The sequence below is a fragment of the Lissotriton helveticus genome, chromosome 7 (genome assembly GCF_964261635.1).
Source record: "Lissotriton helveticus chromosome 7, aLisHel1.1, whole genome shotgun sequence".
NCBI lineage: Eukaryota > Metazoa > Chordata > Amphibia > Caudata > Salamandridae > Lissotriton > Lissotriton helveticus.
The window spans coordinates 767,017,840-767,043,932 of NC_136068.1; the positions used below are offsets into that span (position 1 = coordinate 767,017,840).

General features: G+C 42.5%; 1 protein-coding gene across 6 annotated transcripts in view; it reads left to right on the top strand.

Annotated features, from left to right (window-relative positions):
• The window catches only part of RAPGEF6 (Rap guanine nucleotide exchange factor 6), an 885,786-nt gene that overhangs the window by 818,112 nt on the left and 41,581 nt on the right, over positions 1–26,093 (top strand). For 4 of the 6 annotated variants that reach the window (XM_078653140.1, XM_078653141.1, XM_078653138.1 and 1 more), the window contains exons 20-22: positions 4,005–4,216; positions 5,038–5,161; positions 24,026–24,246. In XM_078653140.1, the coding sequence (XP_078509266.1) occupies positions 4,005–4,216; positions 5,038–5,161; positions 24,026–24,246 (557 nt within the window). Of the gene's footprint in view, positions 1–4,004; positions 4,217–5,037; positions 5,162–19,199; positions 19,224–24,025; positions 24,247–26,093 lie in introns of all 6 variants that reach the window. The other 2 variants (XM_078653136.1, XM_078653139.1) reach the window with 1 other exon arrangement.

The following is a 26,093-nucleotide window of genomic DNA, read 5'->3' on the forward strand; positions in this document are numbered from 1 at the left end:
AAGTGCTCTCAGTCCTGGAACCTCCTTAATGCAAGATTCTTCAGTTCTGATCTCTCAGCATGCTTATGAGTCTTGTAAACAGTTCCTTGGCTAGTCAGGCAATCCTTCAGTCCCTTATGCATGCAGTTGTTGCCCCATCGCGTAAAAACCCACAACATATCCTCTTATCCTAACCAACTACTGACCCATCTCAGCCCCCTCCCCTTTCCCCCATACCCCTATGTGGCTATGGTGCTGAAAACAGTCATCACCTGCCAAGTTTCCTCCCATTTTGGATCCAGAAACCTTCGCTGTGACTTCAAATCTGTAGTCCTACCACAAAGGAACACCAAAAAAAGCACACCGTTAAATTTAAGTGAAGAGCTCCTCTCTGCTGATGATCATTATTCCCCCTATTTACTGATACTACTATCACTCTGCCACATTACACCATTAACCACCACTGTTTTGGTGTGGCTGTCCTCCTTCTATCACAACTGCACTTTTCAAGTGCATGTGGGCCCTTTCCTCTCTAGAATGGCCAGCAGCCTCTGTAGTGTTCCTCAAGGGCCTGCTATCTCCCATTTTACTTAGTGCCTACAAGGCCCACAATCATTCTTGATTCCTATAAGATTGCAAACCAAATGTATGCTTTCATTGGCTTTGGAAGCCCATTCCCTTCTCTTGGCCTGATGATCTGGGACCCCCTCCTCCCCAATACCCTAGGTAAATTAAGCATGCCATCTAGAGGTGATATTCGAAAGTTCTCGCCTTAGATAAATGCAGTCTGCCAAACTACATTTTTCTACTTGTGATAACTGTAAGGGATCATGCCATTGTTACAACGGTTACAGATAGAAAATAGGCTTAATCCTCGCTGTGATAATGGCTTGTCTGGATTAGTGCAGTGGGTTCAATACAGGCCTCCCGTCGCCAAGCTCCAGTGAATACAACATCATGCTGCTCACCTTCTATTTAGACAAAAAACACCATGAACCTATTACCCCTACAGTAAGATCTTCCCTCAACCTCCACATGAGTGAAAGATTGTCAACTTAAACATTGCCTTGTCTATAGGGCACTACGTGATCAGCTTCCAAACTATATCACCAGCCTCTTAGTTCCATATTAAGCGACCTGCAGTCGCGTTTCAACTAGTAGAGGCCCACTGTTTTCCTAACAATTCCGATATGAAAGATATGGTGGCAGCTCCTTTCTTTAACAGGACTCCTTTCTGGAACTCTGTATCCATCCATCTGGGACTTGAGAAGGGTTATCTCTAATAAAGAAATCCTTGAATACACACATCTTCACCCTGGTATGTGGAGAATCCCATGGCCTCAGCAGCAGCAGATTGCAGCCCCATTCCAGTTCCACTGGTCAGACGAATAATATTTGCCTACCCTTTGCACCTGGGCTCTGGACTTCTCCATCACCATGGCCCTAAATCAGTCTGAACTCTTCAATGGGACTTTTCTGACATCGTAATGTAAGGAATATTTGGGATACATTACTAAATCCTCTGTCTCCTGTTCACCCATTTGCTATATTACTTCAGCGCTCTGACACCACTGATTGGGTGGTTAGTAACACTTAACACAAATCCTAAATAAATAAATAAAAACTCATACAAGAGCTTTCGGTCAGCCCTCTTTATCAATTTTTATGACCAAGCATTATTCCCCTTTTGGTTGCCACAGCGTGCACCATGGAGCACAGCATCATCCCACTTTGCCTGTCTCCGCATTGTGTAATTGCATGTTGCTTGTGAACATGTGCACGCCCCCTTAAAAAGCACTCCGCTTAAGTGGTGTTGGGTTTGACCACCACCCTTGGTTTCATGTTGGTCAAATCATATAATCCAGTAAGTTAAGACCTCTGTCAAAACAACAAAAATGGCTGCATTAGTTTTCTAAGGTCTCCTGCCCTCAGACTTGGCTTGGGCACAGGGTATCCAGGTGGCCTCAGATGGTTTCAGGCCTCTGGGTGTCCACACAACACGAGACCCCCTGAAAACTTGGATGATGAATATTCAGCCCCAAATTGATTGACTCTCCCCTGATTTTGGTTTGCACTCTCATTACCCTTCCTAGGTTGCTCTGCAATTGTCAAAATGGCAGTCCTACACCTTCCCATTCCCGATCCCACAGACTTTTTTTGTGTACAATTAATTCCATTCTCTGTTACCTCTGGCAGTATGGAGTGGTTAGGATTGCGATGGGGACATCCACGGTGGAGATATAGCCACTTCTGACATTGCCTCCTACTAGAAAGCTGTTTAATTAGTGATCTTGAATGAGTCATGTTAGGACTGCGATGGGGATCCAGCCTTTGCATCCGGGAAGTGGGCAATGTAAATGGTACAATTACTCCATTATCTCTACAGGGGTACATTTCACATCCCTCTCCCATCCGCTACTGAGATTGATTTCAAGATCTGGCATGAGATTAATTAATCCTTTAGGTAGAGGGATAGATTAAAAAAAGAGACAACATTGTGGCCGTGCTACGCCTCACACAAGTGTCTCATCTGGTGGGATTCAGTCAGTGGGACATCATTGAGATATATAGACTCAGAGATGTAATTACAGGGACTACTATGAAATACTTCACAGAACTGCTGATGGCGTTCGATCTTCATCGCAGCCAGTTTTTCAAACACCTGCAGTTGCTTCGTGCATTTCTCCTTGCATTAGTAACCATGAAGAGCTCCCGGATGTTAGCCCTTTGGGGGCCAGAATATTGCTGGAAGAGCTCAAATCACATGTGATTTCCGAGATCTATGGGCCACTGGTGATTGATACACCAGACTCCTTCAAATGTCTCAATGCAGCATTGGGAGGGAGACTTGGGCTCATTAACTAATGATGGCTGGAGGGAGGCACCTGGCTCCCAGAGAGAGGTTGCGGTCCCCACCGAATTCCGACTTAGTCAATTAAATTAGCAACACTGCTCCTAATTTACATGCCATTGTTTATGGTCCAAAGGATGAGTTGAGTCCTCAGCGTGCTTACGCTGCTTAGTACATGATAGTGACTTGTTACACACAGTATGGAGCTGTGAAGTACTGGCCCTTTATGGAAAGGGATTCACTTCACAATTGAGAGGGTGCTGGGTTGGCGACTTCCCCCGAATCCCAAGATGGTCCTCCTACACATTAATGTAGATCTGGATAGCAAAAGTTATAAAATGGCATTCCTGTGGAATGCGTTATTGGTCGCTAAAAGGGACATAGTGCGGGATTTGAAAAATCGGGAGCCCCCTCAATGGAAAGCTGGAAAAAGGGCGTAGAACATGATATGTAGCTGGAAATGGTGGTGTGTGAGGAGAGGGGTTGCCGACTGAAACACTTGAAGATTTGGACGACTTGGATGATCATAAACATATTGTACTTGACCTGGCGACACGTAGACTTGGGTTATTAGATGAAGAAATGTGTGCCTTCTCTGTTAGCTAATGTTGTGTCTAGGATGTCATCGGAAATGGGGTAAGGGGGACTTGTGTGCTGAAGAAATGTTGACTCCAAGATTGTTTTGCCAGAGGCAAAAACTGAATACTGTGTTCTCGCAAAAACAATAAAGTGAGTTATAAAAATAATAGGTGCAATAGCATCAAGAAATATCCAAAAACTCACTTCGAAAAGATTAAATGGAGTTTTGAGTTGCACTTCTAATAATATAAAATGAACTGCTCGAAAGTGTTGGAAAGGTATTTACTCAGATGAAGCAGGTATGGTGAGAGAAATGTGGCTTCCAAGCAAGCTTTCAGTGCATTTATTTATGAAGTCCCAGCTGGAGATACAGGCGAGATTTTACATTTGTTTGCAGTGTATAAATATAGAATACAGATTTCTATCGACTAAAAGAACAAGTAACTAATTTTACTCGAGCCTACACAATTTGCTGGCACTTTTGTCAATTAGTTTTAATGGTTAAAAGATTAATTTTAAGGTATTTGCATTTACTTTAACAATAGTGATAATACTAAGATGTGTGTGCTATTGACTGAATCTCTGCTTTTTGCAGTGGGTTAAATCTGGCACCCGTGGCACGACTGAGAGGCACCTGGGAGAAATTGCCAAGCAAATACGAAAAGCTGCTCCGGGATCTGCAGGATCTTTTTGATCCATCGAGGAACATGGCCAAGTACCGCAACATTCTTAGCAGTCAGAGCATGCAGCCTCCCATCATCCCACTCTTCCCCGTTGTCAAAAAGGATATTACATTTCTTCATGAAGGTATCCCAGACATGGAAAAATACAGCACTGCGCGTGAGGCAATGAGTGGCGTCCAATCATTTGTCTTGCTTTCACACTGCGGAGAAGCAGGGATGAGCGATGTATGGGTTGCACGCTTAATGAGAACATGGTGCACTCTTTTTTTCGATAAATTTGTTGCGCAGAATAGATTTGAAATGTCCCTGGGCCTCAACAATCATGCAAATTCGGCAAAAATATTGAATTGATTTGAAAGAATTGCACTCCAGCTCTATCCATCTGTAGGCTTTCACCTAAATGACATCCGACATGCCAGTCGGTCCTGTGAGCACATATTTCAATCCGGAACCGAGGCAGCGCTGTCCACTGCGACAGTCACTCAGTCTATATCAATTCTAATCCTTCTCTCATGCCAATATCCATAGCAAAATGGGCATTTATTAATTGCTGTAAAGTTCTCTTTAATTTAGTAAGCCAAAAGATGGACTTTCTTCAGTTTATCAATTTATCCATTTCCTGGCAGCAGCAAATGCACACATTAAGAAATGGTTTAGTTTTTCTATCTTCTCATACCATAGCTACATTCTAGGTCAGTTGTTGAAATGTGACGACTATATGAGATACAAGTGTTGTGGTTGGTGTTACATCAGAATTCCAATGTGTAGGTTCGAGTGCGATTTTGATTTTGTGTAGTAGAAGGATCTTTTTGTATTCATCGTAAGGTGAAAAAACGAAATTATCAATTTGCTTCAGTAAAAATTCAAATGCTTTGTCTTGGTTTGCTGTGACTGCCCATACTGTTTTATGAAGTGTCAGTATTTAATTTATTTTTAATTATCCAGGAAATGATTCAAAGGTAGACGGCCTGATAAACTTTGAGAAATTGAGAATGATCGCCAAAGAAATTCGGCAGGTCATTCGAATGACATCGGCCAACATGGATCCAGCTGTGATGTTCAGACAAAGGTATGCGGTTTACTACAGGCTCCACATTTGGCGCAAACTTGCACATTAGCCAACAGGGCGGGGTGTTCATATGGCATGTTGTTGTTCTTTTAATGGAAACTGGCATGTTGCGTGAAACCAAAAAAGTTGTATACATTTCTTTGATCAACCGAATACCTTTATGTGCTCCATCCTGTCAAGATTTTCACCTTGAAACCTCAGTGAAACGTGTGGTAAGCATATTCCATTGTATCTTGATTTATTCCGTAAAATATATACACATGGGCTACTCGTAAGGTGTGCTGTTATTAGTAGACTAATTCCACTACTGAATGGCTGGATCTTGCCCCTTAAACAGCCAGTTAGTAGACATTTTTAGTTACAATGTCTCGCTGCTATATTAGCAGCCTCTAGTATGTGTTTGTCCATCAGATTATTGAGGCAAAAAAGCTCATGTATATCTACCTTGACAAACACACACACACACACACACGTGTGTGTGTGTGTGTGTGTGTATGTATATATATATATATATATATATATATATATACACACACACACATATATATACATACATATATTTATGTATATACATACATTTTTCTACATGTGTGTGTGTGTGTATATATATATATCTATATATATATATATATATATTCTTCAACTCGTTCACAACTTCTGCTGCAACCAGAAAAGACAAGCATGGTCCCAGGTATCGTGCAATTTTTTATTTCATAGCTAGCTCTGCCATAACGCGTTTCGTGCGATCCCGCCCTTGATCACATGATACATATATATTTATATGTGTGCTAACTGGATGAAGAAGTTATAGGGACATTATAGTTAAATGAAAATGTCAGAACAGAACGTTTAAACTAACAAACCACTGCAATGCACTAGTGACCGGTTTGAATCTCCCTTTCACCGGTCGCGGTCTAGTGCTTTGGGTCTAAGTATCCATAAATACCTCATCACTGGTGTCCGTTAGCTTCCACATCCGGACAGCATTACAGCACCAGTATTCGTCTTTGCTCCTCCTCACCGTTAGGAATCCCCACGGCTTAGGCGTATCCGCCTTTTCCCACGCTGAACATTGGACCGCTCTCCATAGCTTGGAAACGGCGGCACACCTCCTTGGTTTGGACGGCCTAGATGTTTGCGCCCGCAATTTTAGGCCTGGGCACCCTTGAACTTTGGACTACTCCACTCACCATACATTCTACGTGACTACCCAGCCGGGTTGGAATTATCACCGGCTTGCTGTCACACTCCGCCTACATTGCAGCTTTCTCAGCCCTGAAGAAGTCACGGGATCACTCCCTCATGTGACGAAACACGTGTCGGCTGTTTGCTTTTGCACTATCTGATTCATTAAACACACGTGAAACTATTCATCTGGTGTGGACCACAGATTCTGTTTGAATACAAAACCTTGCAGAACCGCATATTGATACCAATTACTTGTGCCCGGGACTTTGTTTTTCATTTGAATTTGTGGATTTCTGGACTCGCATATCTACGGGGGTTTCAAGGTGTTTCTCCCTCGACCTGGTGGCACCGTACATACACATAGCTTAACTAACAGACGCATAATTAGCTCGAGCACCATTCTTCCTGTCAGAAACTAAAAACCTTACACCGACTCAATGCACTAGTTCTAGTTAACCCAAGTAACTATAACTCATGCCTTTGCCATGCAGCGTTATTAATTTCATTTCAGATGTCATTTAGGATGTTATCAATGCAGTTCTTAAACATTTCATGAGTGATGTAATATGTGACGGTGTAAGCAGTGCATGGTGAGGGCGTGAGTTGTAGTTAATTTAGGGCACTAGTTATAGTTCATTTAAGGCACTAGTAATAGATATTTTCAACCACTATAACTGGTGAATTGCAGTGGTTTTGAAAAACTTATGTTTTTACCGACTTGTTCACCTAACTAGAACATCCCTCTAACCTTCGGTATTTTCAATGAATTTTTTTTTTTTTTAAAGCAAGATGTCATTAGAATTCCAAACTATAACGTCACTTAACCTCTGGATTTTCAGTGAATTTTCATGATTTTTGTATGTACTTTGTAGCACCCTGGATCCAGAGATCCACCAGCCTGCCGCACTGGGTTTCATGATGTATCTGCGGATTCCCAAAAACCCCTGCAATAACATATACTTTTTTTATTTATTTGGCCCCAGGGTCTGTCACTCATGGACGTCCTCCCGCCAATATGGCCCAGGGGGTCAGTATAACCCGACCCACCCCCTTTTGTCTTTTTTATCCTATTGCGTGGGACTCTGGGAACCAAGTCCTAAAATGGTGGCTGGAACTTTTCCCTCCGGGTTTGGCCAGCCAATCACAATGCGTGTTTGAGCTCACGTATCCACCACAGTTCGTCCGCAGCGTCAAATATACATACATCTTGAGGCTTCATTTCTCAAAAACTACTGAACAATTCACATCAAATCACAAAAAGCACTCGTTCCTAATCTAAATCTAGCCTTCTGCTAAATTTGAAGTGATCAATTTAGACGTTTTTGTAGTATAGTTGTTCAGTTTTCCTATGGAAAAGCTGCATGGGAAAATGCGTTTTAGGACACCCCCCCTTCCAGTCCAGGCTCCGGAAGGATGTCCAGTGGCAAAACCTCTCTGATTACATCTTATGCAGAGGGAAGGAACCCCCTTGGAGCAGCACATGATGGCCAGGGCCCTAATGTAGTGTAATATGCTCTAGCAGTTTCCTATAAGTGGTTAAATTCCCGTTGACCACAGTAGTCTACAGTTGACACAAGGATTCATAAATAACAGTACTGAAAATACATTTGTAATTATTGTCTCGCATTGTTTAAGATTGAACAATGGCTTCTATTTTTAGAAATGCAGTAATGCTCCTTTATTTTCTTGTTCCAACTGAGTTTGTTGTGTGATTAATGGTCAACAAGTGTTTTGCCTCCTAATGGTGTGCAGGCCTTGCGCTTTTTGAAGGCTTGTTAATGTACACTAGAATTTCTGGAGGCAGATGAGTTTACTTAATTGTCTGTTTTGCATTGCTCTACTTCTTGAGGGTTAGAAAGAAAAGTGTTGCCAAATCTCTAAAATGGTGGGATCGTTTTGCGTATGGAGATGGAAAGCATTGAAAAGATTGATGTCTTGTTAGTCAAAAGTCAATTAAAGTCTCTGCGGTCAAGAGAGGCACTAAGTTCCAAGCATGGATGTTTGTATTCAGAAAAGTCTTATTGCTTGTGTTCTGTGAACCAGTCGCAGTCCTGTCACCTAGCTGTGGTAGCTAAAGGAAGGCAATTTCTTTCTACACTTTTTACTGCAACTATAAGACAGGCATCAAAGTCAGAAGAGCCTTGCCATGGTTCTTTATCTATGTGCATCCTGACTCAAAAGAGCTTTAACCAATAATCAGTAGTCTACTGGAATTGATGTAGTTTACTACTTCAGGCTGCAGCTGAATGGGGCCTCAACATTTCCATTTAAAAGTTTTGTTTTCCTAGCCCATTTCTTCATTTTATACTTTTCATTGTAAACAAAAGAGCTTCTGGATGCAATTTGGGTAGGTGATTAGGTAGGCTGCTAAAACTGCTTATAAGTTCTCAAGTAGCATCTTGGGGTCTCTAAGTTTTCCCTACTTGTAGCTCTCTTCTTCTGAGTTAAATTATTTCTTGTAGAATTACATAGTGTTCAACCTCATGAGTGAATATTTGTGCTGGTTTGTAAAGATCAGTATGAGGCAGCGTGCTGCCAGAGCTCCTAATCGCACTCAAGGCCAAGTGACTCTACATGCAGCTATGTTGCAGAAAATGACAAACTAATGATAGTTTGTGCATCTTTAGTTACCTGCCGATTGAGCTCCTAGAACCATTTTGTCATTAAAAATGGCAGGGAATTAAATGCCGCCTCATTACCATAGAGACAGTGCAGCTCTACCAGCAGCCCAGCGGCAATGCCAAAACCACAGTGGAAGGTAATGATTAGCAGACATCCTGATAAACACTGCAGCAGATAGTGATATACAGCTTGGCATCCGTGGCAGTAATCATAGCCGGTGAGGGCACAGAGGGCTGAAATACTGTTGTTGGGACAATGGAAATTGCTGAAGAGTAGTTACATTGCAGGCTTTTGAAACTTTGAATATGCTTGTTCGCTTCTGGGAGAATGCTGGAAGCGAATGCGATGGACAATGAGCTAGGAGATGCCATGGGTGATAAAGACAGCACTTGTTCGCTAATGCTACCAGGGCAACAAGCAACTGGAGGATTGCAGCAGTGAAACACCAGCATAATCTCTAGACAGTGCGTAAGCCAGAAAAAAGAATAGCAGCAGGTTGAAGACTCAATGATGGGTAAGCCATTCCTGAAAACTAATGATAAAAAGATTGTCAAAAAGTAACAACTAGCAACAGAAATGAGTATTAGTATTGGTCCAAAAAGAGAGTTGAAGCGCTTGAACTGCCTTAATAATAAAACTGCAGGGTAGAAATTGGGCTTCTATCACCCAAGAGCCTAATCAGGCAACAATACATGTTCAAAATATAACATGGCAAGCATAAGGAGCACAAGAGGATCTAATAAACCAATAGAGGCAATGAGGAAACTATCCTTTGAGAGAGGCAGGGTCATCTTTCTCTCACTGAACCTTCCACCATAAGGAGTTGGGGGGGATATACAGTATTAAGAAATGGCTTTCCTCTCAGACACAGCCACGACTTTCACCAAGGTCTCAGCCCCAGCAGCAACCACAATCTAATTAATCCAAAAATTTAGATAAAGTGACTGAGACAATATGAGGAGTGTGTTACTATCGCCCTCTGTCAGTGCTTAAAGATTTATCATAGAAGACCAAGGAGCAGTCATTGTGGGGGGGGGTGGTCATATTGGAAAGGAGCAAATAGAACTGTCAACATCTACCACACCTGACATTTCTGCTAAGATTGGGAGTGTTTTGTCAGTCAAGAAAAATGACAACACTATCAAACCACTGTATAAACCTATGAGTAAGCGTTAAGCACTATCACTTAATATAGGTGGGAATCCGGAGGTTACCATACCTATTTATCTAAACAGATATGCACCACTGGAGCTTTGTGAGCAATTCGAACAGCTTGGAAATTATAGAAAAAAAACATTATCCTTCCTTACCTAATTTGGGAGATGAACTCACTAAAAGGGCTGATGTGACTGAAGAAGCTTCTGAGGCGAGCAATGAGTTAGCTTGTCAGAGAGTAAGTATGGGCTGGAGAGATCCGGAGAAGAATGTGACAGAAGTGCTGGAACTGCTAACAGTGGGCAGTCCCTACCACAGAATAAGAATGCTATATGTTTTATTAATTTTGTGAACAACACAAGATATGAGACAAGGCCAGATGGACTTGGGCAAGGAGAGCCAGTATATTCAGAATACAGTGGAGGAAATGGATGTAACGATGGCCCTGTTTTCTTGTCGCCTTGAAGGTCTGAACGGGTGGTTACGGAGAGCAAGATTACTTGTAATACTCAACATGATGAAATGTTGTTGGCTATTAATAGAATTGCACGAAAGTACAACAATCACAAGAATGGATCTTGTCGCTGCAATTTGAGGGTTGTGGGAATTCCGGGTGGGACTGAGACTGCATCACATGAATGGAAATACTGAATGAATTGCTAAACAATATCCATTTTTTAAATCAGACCAGGCAAGAGCTGGCGATAATCCAAGTCCATTGAGTGCCTTTCCAACTAAATCCCAGGAGTGCTAGGCGCGCACTGTTCTCACCTGTTTTGCTCAATATTTGATGCAAGAGAGGGCGATATGTGTAGCAAGGAGTATGCATACTTTAACCCCTTCCAGGCTGATGACGAGCTCAGCTCGTCATGAGCGTAACCTGCCGTGCGCTCATGATGAGCTGAGCTCGTCATGAACCGCGGGGTTTTTAAAATCGCCGCGCACAGCGGGAAAAGCCGCCGCAGCGATGCGGTTAAAAGCCAAGACTGGTTTTTCATTTAATATTTGCCCTGATATGGTCTTTGAGATTGCCGAGCGGGGTCACAGATGGAAGCTTTGATTCCAGATATCAAGGCAGTCGGAGCACAAGCTCAGATAGTGCATCAGTCTAACTTAAGAGTATTATGGTAGGGAGAATTTACTTTGGTTAAAATTATGAAGATTTTAAACTATATTGTCTGCTGGATATGAGCTGTTTTGGCTGAGGGAGTGATCTGAGATTCCTCCACTTAATCAGGAGTTGGATGCATTTCAACGCATCCGGAGGTATGGTCGGTGATGACTACTTCCCTGCCCACAGAGACAAATCCTTGAACATTATGGTTTTTGGAGGGGGTTGAGGTCTAGACTGTCTGCATGTATAGATCTGTGTTTTGTTGCTACAGTTGTTGCTAAACTTATAACTGCTAGGCAATTGCGAGATGTGACCCCCTGCAATACATACACTAGTGGAATGCACCATATTTGAAATTGAATTTGCAATCTAAAGCTAAAGACCGAGTTGGGAGGAAGGTTGGGCTGGAGGTAGAGGGGCAAGTTTCATTGATGAGTGTTTTGTGATAATTTGACAGTTTCTCTGCCCTTAGTTATAATTCTAAAAATATATATAAATTTACAACTAAGGAATATGGAATGGAGCAGTAAAATTAACTTGCCAGAATTGTATTTTTTTAGATTGTTTTATAGACATTTCTCGATCTGTCTCAATAAAAACAGTAATTGCACATGTTCAAATACACATATATGACTATATAAGTTGTTATAGTGGAATTACTATTTTCGTAAGCAAAAAACGTTCTTAGGTGTACATGAACTGTTAGTGGTGTATGAAATTGTATATATTTTTCAAAACTGCGCCTATGGCTCAGTCTGTCAGAGTGAAAAATGTCTCTGGTTAAGACATTTTTCTGCTCGAACTAGCCTCCAGCATGCAAAAATGATACGAATATTTACTGTAGAGTGTTATTTTTCCAGGACCTTTGTCTTGATTCAAACTGTATTCGTGATTACTGTTAGTGATACTGAACCTATTTAGAATATGATTAAAACGTAATGCTTCACAAATTAGCAATGTTCTTAACTCCTGGCCCAATCAGTTGACTTACTATCTGGATGCATTTAATTTGTTAATCCTGAATTTGGTGTGGTTACAAAGAGAGAGAGAGAGAAATCTCAAATGAAAAAGTGCAGCTGCTGACTGTTTTGACTCAAGAATCGACTGATACGTACTGGGTGCTCAGCTTTCAGGACATGCCTGTTTGTATGAATGAATTGAAAAATGAATAATTATTTTTCAGCAGTGGTTTCATATCTCCCACCAGGGTGTCCTCCTATACCATGTTGTTTACCGTAGTTTCACGAGTACACCTGGCCTTAAGCTTTTTTGTGCTTATTTAGTTGATTAAGGGCCCTATTCCACATAAACGTTTGTTCGGAACACCATGAAAAACATAAACGTTTACTTTAAATTTAGAGAGTGTATAATGTAAGAAATTAAATTGCGACACATGGGGCGAGAGAAGTCTGATTATGTCTCTGTTAAGATTCAGATTTTAACAAGCATTAACAAAGCCACTAGGGCTTGGTTTAATGGTTATCTATTTAGCACTGGCTCATAAGGACAAGAAACACAAGAGCAAGCCTGCAGATTGAAATCCTGTATTTATGTAGTTGTATGTATTCTCTGTTTGTGTGATACTTTGAAGGCAAGGGAAGACAGATTTATTTCATTGCGATCCTTGGTATTTTTTTCTAGCCCAAGATGTTGTGGTGGTGCTAGTACTTTGGACAGTCTTTTTTTTATTTACTATAGATTTTCTAATTATCGGGGTTCCAATGGATTGATCTTCCTGAGAATCCTCACCTTAAAAATATCTCTTTAAGCATCAGACATTTCATAAAATTATTCCCCATCAATAGCTCTGCAGTTACACCTTTAGCTTCACATGGCTACAGCCACGACCGCGCTTGCCTTTCCTAACATCCTTGCATATATTAGACTACAGCAGACATGTTGGTGTCCATTCCTTTCCTGCCACTGATGCCAGTCCGAGCTCTCTGTGATTCACAGACGACAATACTTCATCTTTTGACAGAAACTAGGACAAATGTCGCCTCTGAAAATTTCAGGTTTCAAACATTGTTGTTGGTGACACAAGAATATGTCTGTGTCCAAACCACTTGATGTCTGCCTATGGTGCATGTTCTCTGACCACAACTCTGCATCTACAAAGTCTATCATCTACTATGCACCCACAGGCCATTAGAGAGCGAGAGACCAATTCATTTTTAGCCAAGGCTCTCAGAGACTCACCAAAGCATCCCCGGTCTACTCCAGGTTATCCTCCTGACAGGGAATAATCTCCCAAGCGATCTTCTCACAAAAAGCACAAAAACCATGAGAACGAGAATTCTTTTTCTTTGAGCTAACGATCTCACTCTTGGAACTGTTTGGAATTGTGACTCTGCTTTTCCGTGTTTCAAAGGAGCCTAATCCGACAATATAAAAAGATTATTCTCCCTCTGCTAATCCAGTGCAGTGTAACACCTTCTCTCTGGCCATGTTAGATTAGCTCAGAATGTCTCTGGTGTCCTATGGGTTGCTCCCCAAGGTTTGGTGACTCTAGCAGCTCTGATGCCTCCCTACCCTGCTCCCTTCTCCTCAGGCTCTGGCCTTGCTACCTAAAAATAAATCTTAGCCCAATGCACTTCTCCCCTTTCCTCTAGCACCGTCCACATTGCTGCCCACAGAGCCACTCTTTGTGCCAGTAGAAATAACCCGGGTGGTAGAAGAGAAAGTCTGAGCCTTTGGCATAGCCTCTTTCCAGGACCTAGTGGTTCACCAGATTGGGGGAATTCTTCGGCTCAGGCACCTCGGCAATGCCTGATGAGAATTTTAGTTATAAAAATTATGATAATTTAGAGGTAGATATCAGATTTCCTCGTTATAATTCTGATGATGGACTATTACTTGACTTAACAAAATGCAAGTGGCTTGGATTTCCCACCAGAAGAGGACTACCCTTATCTCTCTGACCCCTCTTCGGAAGAAGTCTGTGTTCACACAGCAGAGCAAAAAACTGCAGAAGCTATGCAGTAGAATTGGAGGACACAAAATCTAACATTTTATCTGTAATCTGCTTTCACAGCTACTGAGCCTTGGTTCCCCTTCAACAAGCCGTTAGTCAAGCTAGTGTTGGGTGCCTAGGAAAATCCCTACTCTCAACTAGTTTTTATAGGCAAAAAGCCTGAGGAAATAGACCTGCTGTGTGTGACCCAAAGTTGTTGTCAGCACAGTGGTCACCAGAGAGACCTTTGGTCCTATCTTTGTTCCTGAAACTGCACACCGATGTCTTTTTATGGCCCCCTCCAGATAGTGAGTCAAAGTCTGGAAGGAAACTCAAAATCTTTACTTTAGGCTCACTTCATATGACAAATGCCAAATGTGCCTTTTGGGTTGATATGCCCACTCTGTGAGAAGTGTCAAAACTACCAGAATGCATTAAGAAGCCATTTTCCAACCTGGTCAGTGACAGCTTGGTTGCTTCAAAATGGATTTTTAAGTGTGTCCTGGATTCTGGTGACACGGTGGGCAGCTCCTTGGGCAGGGTCATTACATTAAGTCGCCATGCCTACTGCGTTTTATTGGCTTCTTAGGAGATGTTCCATCAGCCCTGATGCTCTTACCCTTTAATGTTGGTTGACTGTTCAGAGAAACGGCCAACCCCTCCATGAAATATTTCAAGAAAAATAGTGATATAGCAATCACGCTGGACCTTGCCAACAAGATACAACTGTTTTACCAACATTTCATGAAATTTCGAGGCCATTGCAGAACAATGCAGTCTTGGCAGAGTCAATCCTCCGAGCCAGTGCTGACGCCCATTGATCTCAACAGTGACGTAACATAAGTCTTACATTTTGGTCAGGAGCCCCATCTGGTGGCCTATTGATCTCGTCCATGCCTCCACACCAGTGGAATCTTCCCCCAAAAATTTGACTTAACCAATGATACTAAATTTAAATTCACTTCTCAACCGCCATATGGAAATTCCTTTTATTTTGGCACTATACCACCTTGTGGTATAGAACGCCACAGCAAGATTTATTTTTGTGAATGCACCTAGGATTTTCCAACCAAGAATGCACTTCACCAGCTTTGCTTGCTCCTTATCAAGAAGCAAGTGCCATTCAAATCACTCTGTTTGGTCCATGCCACCATTACCAACACTGTCCTTCTCTACCTCAGAAAGAAACTTCAGAATTCTACACCTCTGTGCGTATTGCATTCAATACTGGCTAATCATGTTGTAGGGCCTCGCATCTGGGAAACCAGTTTGGGTGCCAAATTCTGGAATTTGTTAACTCAAACCCTTAGAATTCATAATTGTCCCATGCTCTTCCGAAAACATCAGAAAGCTGGCTTTTCTACCAGCAACTTGATGCTTGCAGTATTTTCCTTTCTCTTGGTACCAGGATGCACTTCCGAGTATTGCATGCTGTATAAATGGTACCATATTATTAACTTTGCTTTTAGTTGCAAGGTGCGATCTAGAGGAAGGTGGCAGCTGCAGCAGATCCAGTCCCCACCATCCTCTGCTACCTCGAAACCTCTCTAACTCCCCACCCTTTCATCATCGTTTTACAATGGCGAGATGTTCTCCCACTTATCCTCTATTTGGGTAATGGTCATGTCCAATCGCTGGGTTCTCCAGCTAATACGCTAAGGCACAGTCCCACCCTTCCTGCCCCTCCCTCCCGGGAACCTCAATATCTGGTAGACAGTTATAACAGTAGATTACATTTTTAGGCTATTCCAGTACAGTGCAGTCCTGGCAGAAACAACCCTCTGAACCAATGCTAACCCCCCTTCAAGCTCAACAATGACAGAATCAAAGTTTTTTTGGTCAACAGACGCTGATATGGAGCCCCATGTAGTGGCCTATTGTGGTCTGTGGAACGAGTTGAAAACATAGGCTTCACTATTGATAAGCTTAACTTCTCCAAGCACATCAATCAAATCAAAGCCTGTTTTTCTCTTTCCTTAGAATGCTAAGAAAAGTCATCCTTTTATTTTCCTATTTCAGTCCACCTGGATGAGCTGGAGGTCAGACGCATCTCGTCTCCTTTGGCAGAGAGGCCCCACATCTGCTTTCTGGAACTGTGTGCGATATGGTTGCCCCTCAGGGACTTTTTTCTTTTTTTAAAGGACAGCCCTATGCAAGTGTTGACAGACAATATGCCTGCGATATGGTACTTGTACAAGCAGCACAGTGTGGGCGATGTGCCAGATGCACAGAAACTGTGGTGTTGGTTGGACTTTTAGGGTATCTTGCTGACTATCAACCATCTGGCAGGTTGTCTGAACCCCAGGGTGGAAAAGCTCAGCAGATGCCATTTAGCTGACCAAGAGTGGCTTCTGTACCCGGACGTAGTTCAAGTTGCCTTCACCCAGGGTGCATGCCACTGGTAGATCTCCTTGGTAATGCAGAGAATACTCGTGGTTGAGAATTTTGCTCTCTAAAGTGTTCACCTCAAGGCTTCCTGTCAGAAGCATTCCGGCTTTGGTGGGACTCTGTCTCCTCTGCCACTTCTTCTCCAAGACCTGAAGAAGGCCAAGATGGACGGGGCCCAGATTATTCTAATCGTCCCAGACTTGGCTTGAAGACTGTGGTCCTCCAGTCTGCTGAGCCGAAGCATTTGCTCTTCACTTCGGCTATCTCTGTAGGAGGACTTCCTGTTCCACCAACAGATCATGTTCCTTTATCTGAATCTACATGACCTACAATTCCATGCATGGAGATTGCGCAGAACCAATTGATTTGCCAAAAAAGTGGTAGGGATCCTCTTGGTGACAGGACTCCATCCACAAAGTCAATTTACTTTCGTTTGTGGTCTAGTGCGTGGACTGTCTGAGTATGCCATTGCAGGCCAAACCTTTTTATATACTGATATTTGTCTTGTCTTTGGCCCTACAAGCATTGCTGTGGGCAACAATAAATATTATTATTCAGCTCTTTTGTTATTTAAATATTTGCCTCTGTAATGCCTCACTATTTAAGTAGCCAGTAGTGGTACTCTTCCTGGAAGGACTTTCACGGTGATCGAACTAAGGGACATCAACTGTTTATGTGGTTTGGTTTTCTGGTGCGAAGAAGGGAAAGGCCGTCCAGAAATGGACATTAACCCAATATTGGGTCTCTGCATAAAAATGGGCCATGCCTTGGCTAAGAACAGTCTCATAAAAAAGAGAGTTTCCCAGGGACCAGAAAGGACTGGGTTGCAAATGATTATCAAAGAAAAATTCCTAAAAAATTATAAGTTGTGGATTGACATGGATAGGCCTCATGGTCACCTACTGAAATAATCACACAGAAAGGAATTTTTCTTTGATAATCATTGGCTAAGAAGAGGCCTCTTTATGTCCTTCGAGTTCGTTGTACTAGAGCGAAGGCCAGCACTACGGCATAGGGGGGGGGGGGGTATGTTGTTTCAACTCTGGGCATCTCCGGGCTGCTACATGGGCACCTGTCCACACGCACAGCAGGCATTACTGCCTCGATTCACTGGTTCACAAATAGGATTATTTCCCCCCTAGGTCCTGTCCTGGTGTCACGCCTACTCTTCAGACCCTCCGCCTTTTGGTAGGTACTGCTTTGGTGAGAAATCAGTAGATTCTGCACACAATCATAGTTCACAGTCTGTTACTGATGCTCTGCGTCTGAGGCATAGAATGCTTGGAGATAGACGGATATCAGTAAGCTGGAGTGGCACCTTGTTTCTTTCACCGCCGGAGGTGGGGCGAGATCGCTGTAGAGTCCAATGGTGCCACCTATCGGCGAACTCACACATTTGCTGGAAACGTTTCCAGTTCAAGTCTAGCACCGGAGGGAATTCAAAAGGTAAAGAATATGCGGTTAAATAGAGTGTACCCAAAAAAGTCACTAAGTAAGGAGTTTGTTCTTTCAAACCAGTCGGATGCCTGGAAGGGATATTCTTAATTTGAGAGATCTGTGGTAACATTATGAAATTCACCAGAAATATCACCAGAGGCAAATAACTTTTACGTTTGCAATATTAGCAGCTAAAAGCCTGCTATGTAACTGAGAACACGGCTAGCGGTGAGAATGGCGTATCAAGCCATCTACTGCAGGTGTGGAACAGACATTTTTTATTTTTAAAATAAAGTGTTTATGCTTCAGATCATAGTCTTCAGAATCTTGGTATCTAGATCTGTGTATTATGTGCAGTGAAAGCTTTCATTTGTTGAACTATAGGAGAAAGGTGAGGATTGCAGTTCGCTGTATGCCCAGTGTACTTAACTCCATGCAAGCTGTGTTTATTTTGAGAATAGAGAGCATTATTTAAACTGTATGCCATGCTTGTTGTGAGTCAGGGAAAGTCAGACAAGGGCAGTCTGAGCAGAAAACATTGTTATTGTGTTGGCAACCTTGAGTGTGCTGTGCTACGTACCTTGTTGGACTTGGTAGAGTAATTCCTAGCAAGAGGTGGTACATTGAAGTTTCTTTGAATAAAAGAAGACCTTTTAGTTGGTGTAGGTGAATAAACAGTGGAAGCCACAAAACGGATTGGAGGATACGGATAGTGCATTGTTCTGATTTAGGGTAGTGATTATTTTTATTATATTATTACATTTGAACCTATTGTTTTTATGTAATTTCTTTGAACAATACCTTAATCAAATGACTTAACATACCTATCCTTCAAGCTGTACACGACACCGAGTCCTTCCTTCCCTTCCCACATTCATACTTGGTTATCCATTGGCTTCTTGTTGCAGCATAAAGCCTATGCTTGGAAAGATCACCGGGATCTTGTAGCTGGAACCAAGCACCAAGCTGATCATTTGTCTGTCTGTGTTCACGGAGTTACCTTTGACATCTGCTTCTCATTAACTTTGTCTTTGTTTGTGGTGGGTGAATTTTCATGTAGTAGACATTTTTATGTTCCTTTTCTGTCATCATCTTTCCTTCCTGACTCTTGACTCTGCTCTTTTTCCTGTGCTTCCCTATTGAAAAACACGTGCTTCAATGTATGTGGCTCTTGCTTACAGGAAGAAGAGGTGGAGGAGTCTGGGGTAAGTAGTGAGATGAATGCAACAGACCTACGGTTTGTTAACTTTTAACACATTGCATCCTTCTCATTAGTGCATGCACCTGAAATGCAGCATGCATTTTATTAACCATTTTCCTTGTTCTTGTAACCTGTAGCTACTAGTGTTTTATAAACAATGAGATGACACCGCTAAACTTGTTTACAGGTATCTTGTTAGGTAGGGGTCCTGACATTTGCTGATCATTGGGTTGATTGCCTGCTTGAAATGTGAAAACCTCTTTCAAAATCAAGGGATTTTCTATCTTTGACTGCCACGATAGGGAATAGTTTGCCCTATAGCATTCAACCAAAGCCCGTCCAGCAATATGGATCTAGTCTGTCCTCATCATTAATTCACCACAGGTTATGACCAATGCTTCGCGGCAAGATAACCTCCCCATGTAATATAGCACAAGACTTATTGTTTCATAAAGCGGAGCAGACCACGTACACGCTGCTAGAGTAATGTTCACTGTGGAAAAGCATTTTTGTGGAACTTGAGCTATTCTACCTAGAATGGGGCCTACATTCTTGAATTTCTCCTTTATAGAGAAAAGACATTCTGATTAACATTATAAAGGCAGCATTATTCCATGCTCAGATACACATAGTTCCTGTCTTACTATTGGGCTACTGCTACTACACAGTTTATTTTTCTACTAGCACAGAAGCTCCACCACACGTGTCTCCTTCCCTTCTTGGGAGCCACTCAATTTTGGAATAAGTTTTGAATCCATTACCAGTATTGAAGATTTTTTTCTAAGTTCCAACGGCTACTTTAATTTTAGTTGTTTATTAAGAAAGGTAATTTGGGATCCCAGAGTCTTTAAGCTGCATCAATAAGAGTAGAGGAACATCTCCCCGGCCCCTAATTGTCTCACCTTTCTGTGGAACTGAACAAATAAAACACAGATGTTCGGAATGAGTAAGGTCACACCTAAAATTACTGTCAAACACCCACTGCATGAAAGTCCAACACACTCTTGAGACTACTCAGACCTGGGGTCCTAGAGCGGTTCCATTCGCCCCTACCCCCAATTAAGAACAGAATCTCTTTGGTGTGACTCTTAGCTTTACCCATAACTACTCGATGACACTGTTGAAGACACCAGCAAGACTGTCTGAGGACTTGAAAGTGCTAAAAGGCGAATCTTTGACTAGCCCATGAGAGCACCGTGTTTTTGTTTGTGCTACCCGACATCTGTCGATCATGTGCAATAGTTAATTGCACAGAAAGAGCTCTCAAAAAGAACAATTACTAAAAATCACCAAATGTTCTAGGATTGGAACAAGCTGTAGGAGTTTTTTAGATGGAGGAAACTTTGAGAATCTGATAGGCTGGATTGCTGGGATTGGCACATATCTAGCATCAGGATCACATGAACCGTTGGCCCGATGAAGCTGACTAGTAATACATCCCGACATGCCTACTAATGCCTCAAATGTGCAGGAATGAGCTCTTGGTTGTGTTTTCTTCTCTGAAGCAATAAAATTAGGGAGTAGATTGTGCGGGTATTATTACTCCAGCCAATGTTGTAGCCGTAGGGTAGTATTTTCTTATGACTTCTTTTGAGCTCTGAAATAAATAGAGGTGACATTAATTCAAGATTCACAATAATTCCTTTGTGCTGTAATCTTTTTTTAAACAGTTTTTTACAAGGTCATATTGGGATAATACAAACGGATATATTTTCTAATAATCTGTTGTGGACCCAGTTTCGTGTTATGTTTTCAGAATTTTGAGTTACCTGGCAACCTCCCCGTAAGTGCTTTTAGAATTCAACATTCATAATTAAAAATCTGTCAAAATGTTTAGTTTAAGTTTCCGCTGTGTGGGTGGTTTGTTTAATTGCACCGTCTGAAGTTTCATAATGTTGAGTATTGGCAACTTCTTGTGACCATTTCTCTGTGCCGTCTTAAAAAATGACAGGCTTGCTATGTGCGGTGATTGTATGCACTGCAATCAGCCACACGCATTGGCTTTGTAAGTGTTTTTCTCATAGTGCTGAAATTCTGTCGTTTAAAGACGATGCAGTATTCATATATCATAAAGTATATAGAGAATCCAGTTTACTGGGAGAAATAAATCTTAATTGCAAGTTGCCCGTTTTGATTAGAGATGGTGTTTTGTATTGAGGAGTTATATACATTCTCGGACTCTTACTGATTTTTATGCTTAGCTCCTAATAACACATGAAACAAATTAATGGAAATGACCCCTAGCCCAGGCAGCCTTGTTGTTCAAAGGCCATATATGGCCCTCTTTAATCCTGTGCTGCAAAGAGAAAATTGGATTTCCCTTGAATAGAAAAGGCTGATGCATATATGACCACGGTGATACTTTTCTGATGATAAACTAAATACAAGCACTCTTCCAGTCTTAGACCTCAGATATGGCTCTGCAGTTATTGCCTTCTTGGTGAGATTATTTTCAGGAGTCCACCCTTTCTTTCCCAGGCCTCTGAATAGAGCTTCCTTATTCTTCTCAACCGGTGTCTTACTAGCTAGAACATTCCAGCTGAGCTATGCCTAGCTTAAGACTTACATGCTTTTAGTTTTTATGTCGCAACTTCCGATAGGTCTTGGAGGCATCCCAGGTCATTTTCTATGCATCTGCTACCCTGCACGGCTGGGCCAGTCCAGTCTCAGACACCTGCTCTCGGTACTCTTGATCCTGTCCACGTCCACTTGCTGTATGTATAATGGGTCTTGACCTTTATCGTAGCTATGAAGCAGTAATTCATGCTGAAGCCAAGGAGACTTCCTACTCCTTCCAAGTATTCAATCCCAGTACTGCGTTCGTCCATGATGTGTTCTCTGTAATCAATACTTGTATTGCTCACTTCTTTCAAGATACCACCATCCAGATGAACACTCGTGTTGTTTTCTTTTGTAAATCCGTCCTCACACACATTTGTCTTTATTTCTAAGTAGTCTGTTCCCCACTCCATTTATTGCATGTCTTCAAAAGAGAGGATACTTTTGTTTGGTCTACTGAAATCCACCACCCCCTGCCTACCCCCTCCACAGTGCAGTGATGAGATGTGGGGGTCTTCTTTTTATTTTCACCATCGTCTTTTATCTCTTTACAGTTTGTTTGTGTTTCTCAAAAAACAGTTTGTGGCAGAATTTAAACACCCCAGACCTTCTGCCTGTAGTCATTGTGGCTGGCATGGTCTTAGGGGGGCCTCGTTTACACTATGTCCCCTCATTGACTTTACTCCTTGATGATCTATTCCTCTCCTTTCCTCGCTGCCCCACAAAAGTGCATCGATCTTACTTTGTTATTCCAACTTTTACCTTCTTTGTTTTTCCAACCACTTTCTACTGCAGGTTTGCTCTGTCCCTACGTGGTTGCTGCGCCTTCACTTTTTCACGTTGTGCACACCACAGTTGTCTCCTGGTTCCACAGCTCTCTCGGCTTTAGTACAGCCCTACCCGACCACTGTTCAAATCTGTGTACTCCCGCTGCAGTAGGTTGATACATATTTTACCGCCCTCTTCAGTACACAACTAGAGATGTCCTGCTCCTGGATTGCTTCTAGCTACTTGCACTTGTTCCTTCTTTTGGCCACCTCATTTACAGCTGTTTAGTTCCCTTGTTATTCTGTCTGTAGGGACTTACCCACCAATAGCGGCACAAGTGCAGTAACACCGGGGGCTTGCCGCTGTGAGAGGCCTGCCCACTGCACCTCAGTAAAGACTGTTTTTTACTAGCCAGTCAGCCCTTGTGATGGTTGTTTTCCTTTTCTGACCTTGCCATCCTTGCTACGCCATTTTATATTTGTGGGACCGGTCGACAATAATGTATTTGCCTTGGTTATTTAAAACAGAGCAGCGCTTTCTGTGAACTCTGTTCTTGTACGGCATCCGGTTATGTGTGTTGTGAGCTGTGTTTGTGGTAATTGTAGTGACCTGGCTTGGTGTGGGAGATCAGAGGCAGTGCAGACGCGTCCGGTCACACCGCCTCCCTCACCTTAGCTCCAAACCCAGAGGAGATCCTTCAGAGACAATCAGGAGAGGCAAATGAACACTACGCAGCTTCACTCCACACTGACCAGGTCAACAGAGATATGAAAGTGGTCTACTTTCTCAAGCTCTCGGAAGAGGCAACATATTTCATAGTGAAATGAAGATAGAGCGTAAAAGAACAGGAGTAACAGAAATGTAGCGTCTGCAAAATATGAGGCATCCTATCTTCCCTGCTTATATCTTCTCTGAGAACAATGTTTTAGCCCATCAGGCCTATAATCAATATTTTTTTTATGTTTTAGATAAATTTCATTTTGTTGTGAGTTTTTATTTTATTTTACTAGTGCTGGGCTTCCAGGTAGGTGAAAGTGAATTGTCTGTGTTTGTGGATTGCCCTCAAATGACGACAGTGTAAATTCATGTAATCTGCAGCATCAGCAGCGGGTACAGACGGCCTACTGTCGCCGTACCAATGGATGTCTGGATTGTCTTTGATGGACCTTGAATCTTTTTCGAGCAGGTTGCACATTGTATTGTTGCTTACTTTAGAACTAATCACTGCCCTTTCCTGGTTGCAAAGCATAACAGCCCGGCAGAAGCATATAAACCATCCCCATTTTTCAAACATTAATATCAGATCCACTTGTAAGGAAAGCATCTCCAGCTGCTGTTTGCCTCCATACTAATTCTGTTCTGCTTGCAATAGAATTAACTGCATAAATAAGGGCAGAAATGAACCTAAGCTTTTGGTACTTCATTTCGTCTTTCCTGTGGGTTCTCTAATGTTTCTCGAACCTTTTTTGACTCTTGCAGGTCCCTGAGCCAGGGCAGCACCAATTCCAACATGCTGGACGTGCAAGGAGGCGCCCACAAGAAACGCGCCCGGCGCAGCTCCCTTCTCAACGCCAAGAAGTTGTACGAGGACGCCCAGATGGCCCGGAAAGTGAAGCAGTATCTTTCCAACCTGAATGTGGAGACCGACGAAGAGAAGTTCCAGATCATGTCCCTGCAGTGCGAAGCCTCCTACAGCACTTGTGAGTGATGTTTTCATTAGGTTGAGAAAAGCCAGGTTGAGCTCACGACCAGTTCAAAGGGGCACTTGTCCCCCAAATGTGTTTGGTACATTCTTTGTACAAATGAAATTAAAATCAATAGCATTTTTTCAGAATCCTCTGCAAACTCACTCTTTGCAGTGTGATTTTCAGTTGCTTTATGTTTGCCTCGTTTGTGTAGTTCGTCTGAAATTGTTTACTCGGTGAGATGAATGTGAAAAAGCTTTTAGGAGTGACTCATCCCTCACCTAATGAGACATATGCAAATGTTACTTTCAGATGAAACTACAAGGAAAGTGCTCGATTGAAACTGACACTCATTCTTCCAGGTGTCCACAACAAAAAACCCCGAGCCCGCCTAGCAGCTCCTTGGGTTTATTATTGACTACATTGTAGGCTGAGCAGAGACTGTCAAGGGAATTAGCTTGTATTTGTTGTCTTTATGCTTTAGACCTAAAACATGTTCCAAAGTAGGTACCTCCCATCTATTCGTTTGAGAAAAATTGGATACCTGCATGCCTGACGTAAGATGAATTAGGGGCCTTGAAGTACATTTATACTGGTTGTTTCTTTGTGGGATGCAGCTAGGAATACATGATTTGAGATCCCTGCCAAATCCCAGTAATGTTTTTTTCCAAGTTTGAGGTTTTGAAGCGTGTTTCCCTGCCCACATTTGCCTGCACCTGATTTGTTGGCCCAGACTGGGGTAGGACATCGCCCCCTAGCTTCCCTTGCTCACTGGAGATCCTTGACTCAGTCAATCGCACTTTAAGAACGCAGACGGTTTCCCGCAGTGCGGGATGCGCCCCGAGCGAGGGTGGGCCTGTCTGCGCCCGGCTGGGCTGGGCCACCCCTCTTATAACGGTTGTTTGGGCTGAGTTATATCCTCTGTGATTAACCTGCCTGCGGCTTGTCTGCAAGGTGATCTTGATAGTCAGCAGTCTTCTCTTCTCTGACAGTCATCTATGTGGGCAAAAGAAAGGGGAATGTGGTGAACATGGTGGATAAAAGGCACAGAACTCAGTACTCTATCCTGACTTTCCATAATATTGCTGTTAGGGTTATATCGAATAAATAATGCAGAAGGTGAATGGAGAGGAGTTGGCCGTCACAGCTTGGGTGGTCGACCTCGAATCTGGGGAATCGGGTTTGAGTCTCGGCAATGATGCTGAAAATCCCGTGATTCTGGCAAATCACTTCATCTCCTAACAAAAATGAATTTGTCCTCATGTAACGCAACTGGTGCTAGGTAAAGCGCTCTGATATCCGATACTGGGTCAAGTTTGTGCTATAAAAAAAATCTGTTGAAAAAAAAAGAAAGAAAACGGCTCTCCTTCCTCATGAACATTAATAGCGTGGCTACTTGTGCTGAGGTTCAGCCCCCGAGTTTAACTGCTAAGGCTATTTCAAATGTTCTTCTTGTAAGAAAGCCCATGGAAGAGGCACCTTCACTAGAATTAAAGTTTAAGTCTCATACTATAAACGGTCCCATTCAGGCTGTTGTCCTAGAAGTGATTGTGAAACGAAAGAATAAGACTCCTGTATCAATGATCCAGACACCCGTCGGGGGAAAAAAGGTGGGAGGAAAAGCAAGAAGCCAATTGATTTGGACTCAGCCCCTGTGGACTCAGGCAGTACCCAAACTGTCTTGCATAATAGAGCCTTAAATAATTGTTGGACTTTTGAGTCCCTTTGTGCACGTATATTCAGCTTGGAGGAGAGGTTGGGGAAATTGGAATTGGGCCTGGGCAATAAAGTCAACCTATTGGAGAACCTGGAGCATAGAATTTGCCATTTGATACCACCTCCTAGCCTTCCACCACAAGTTT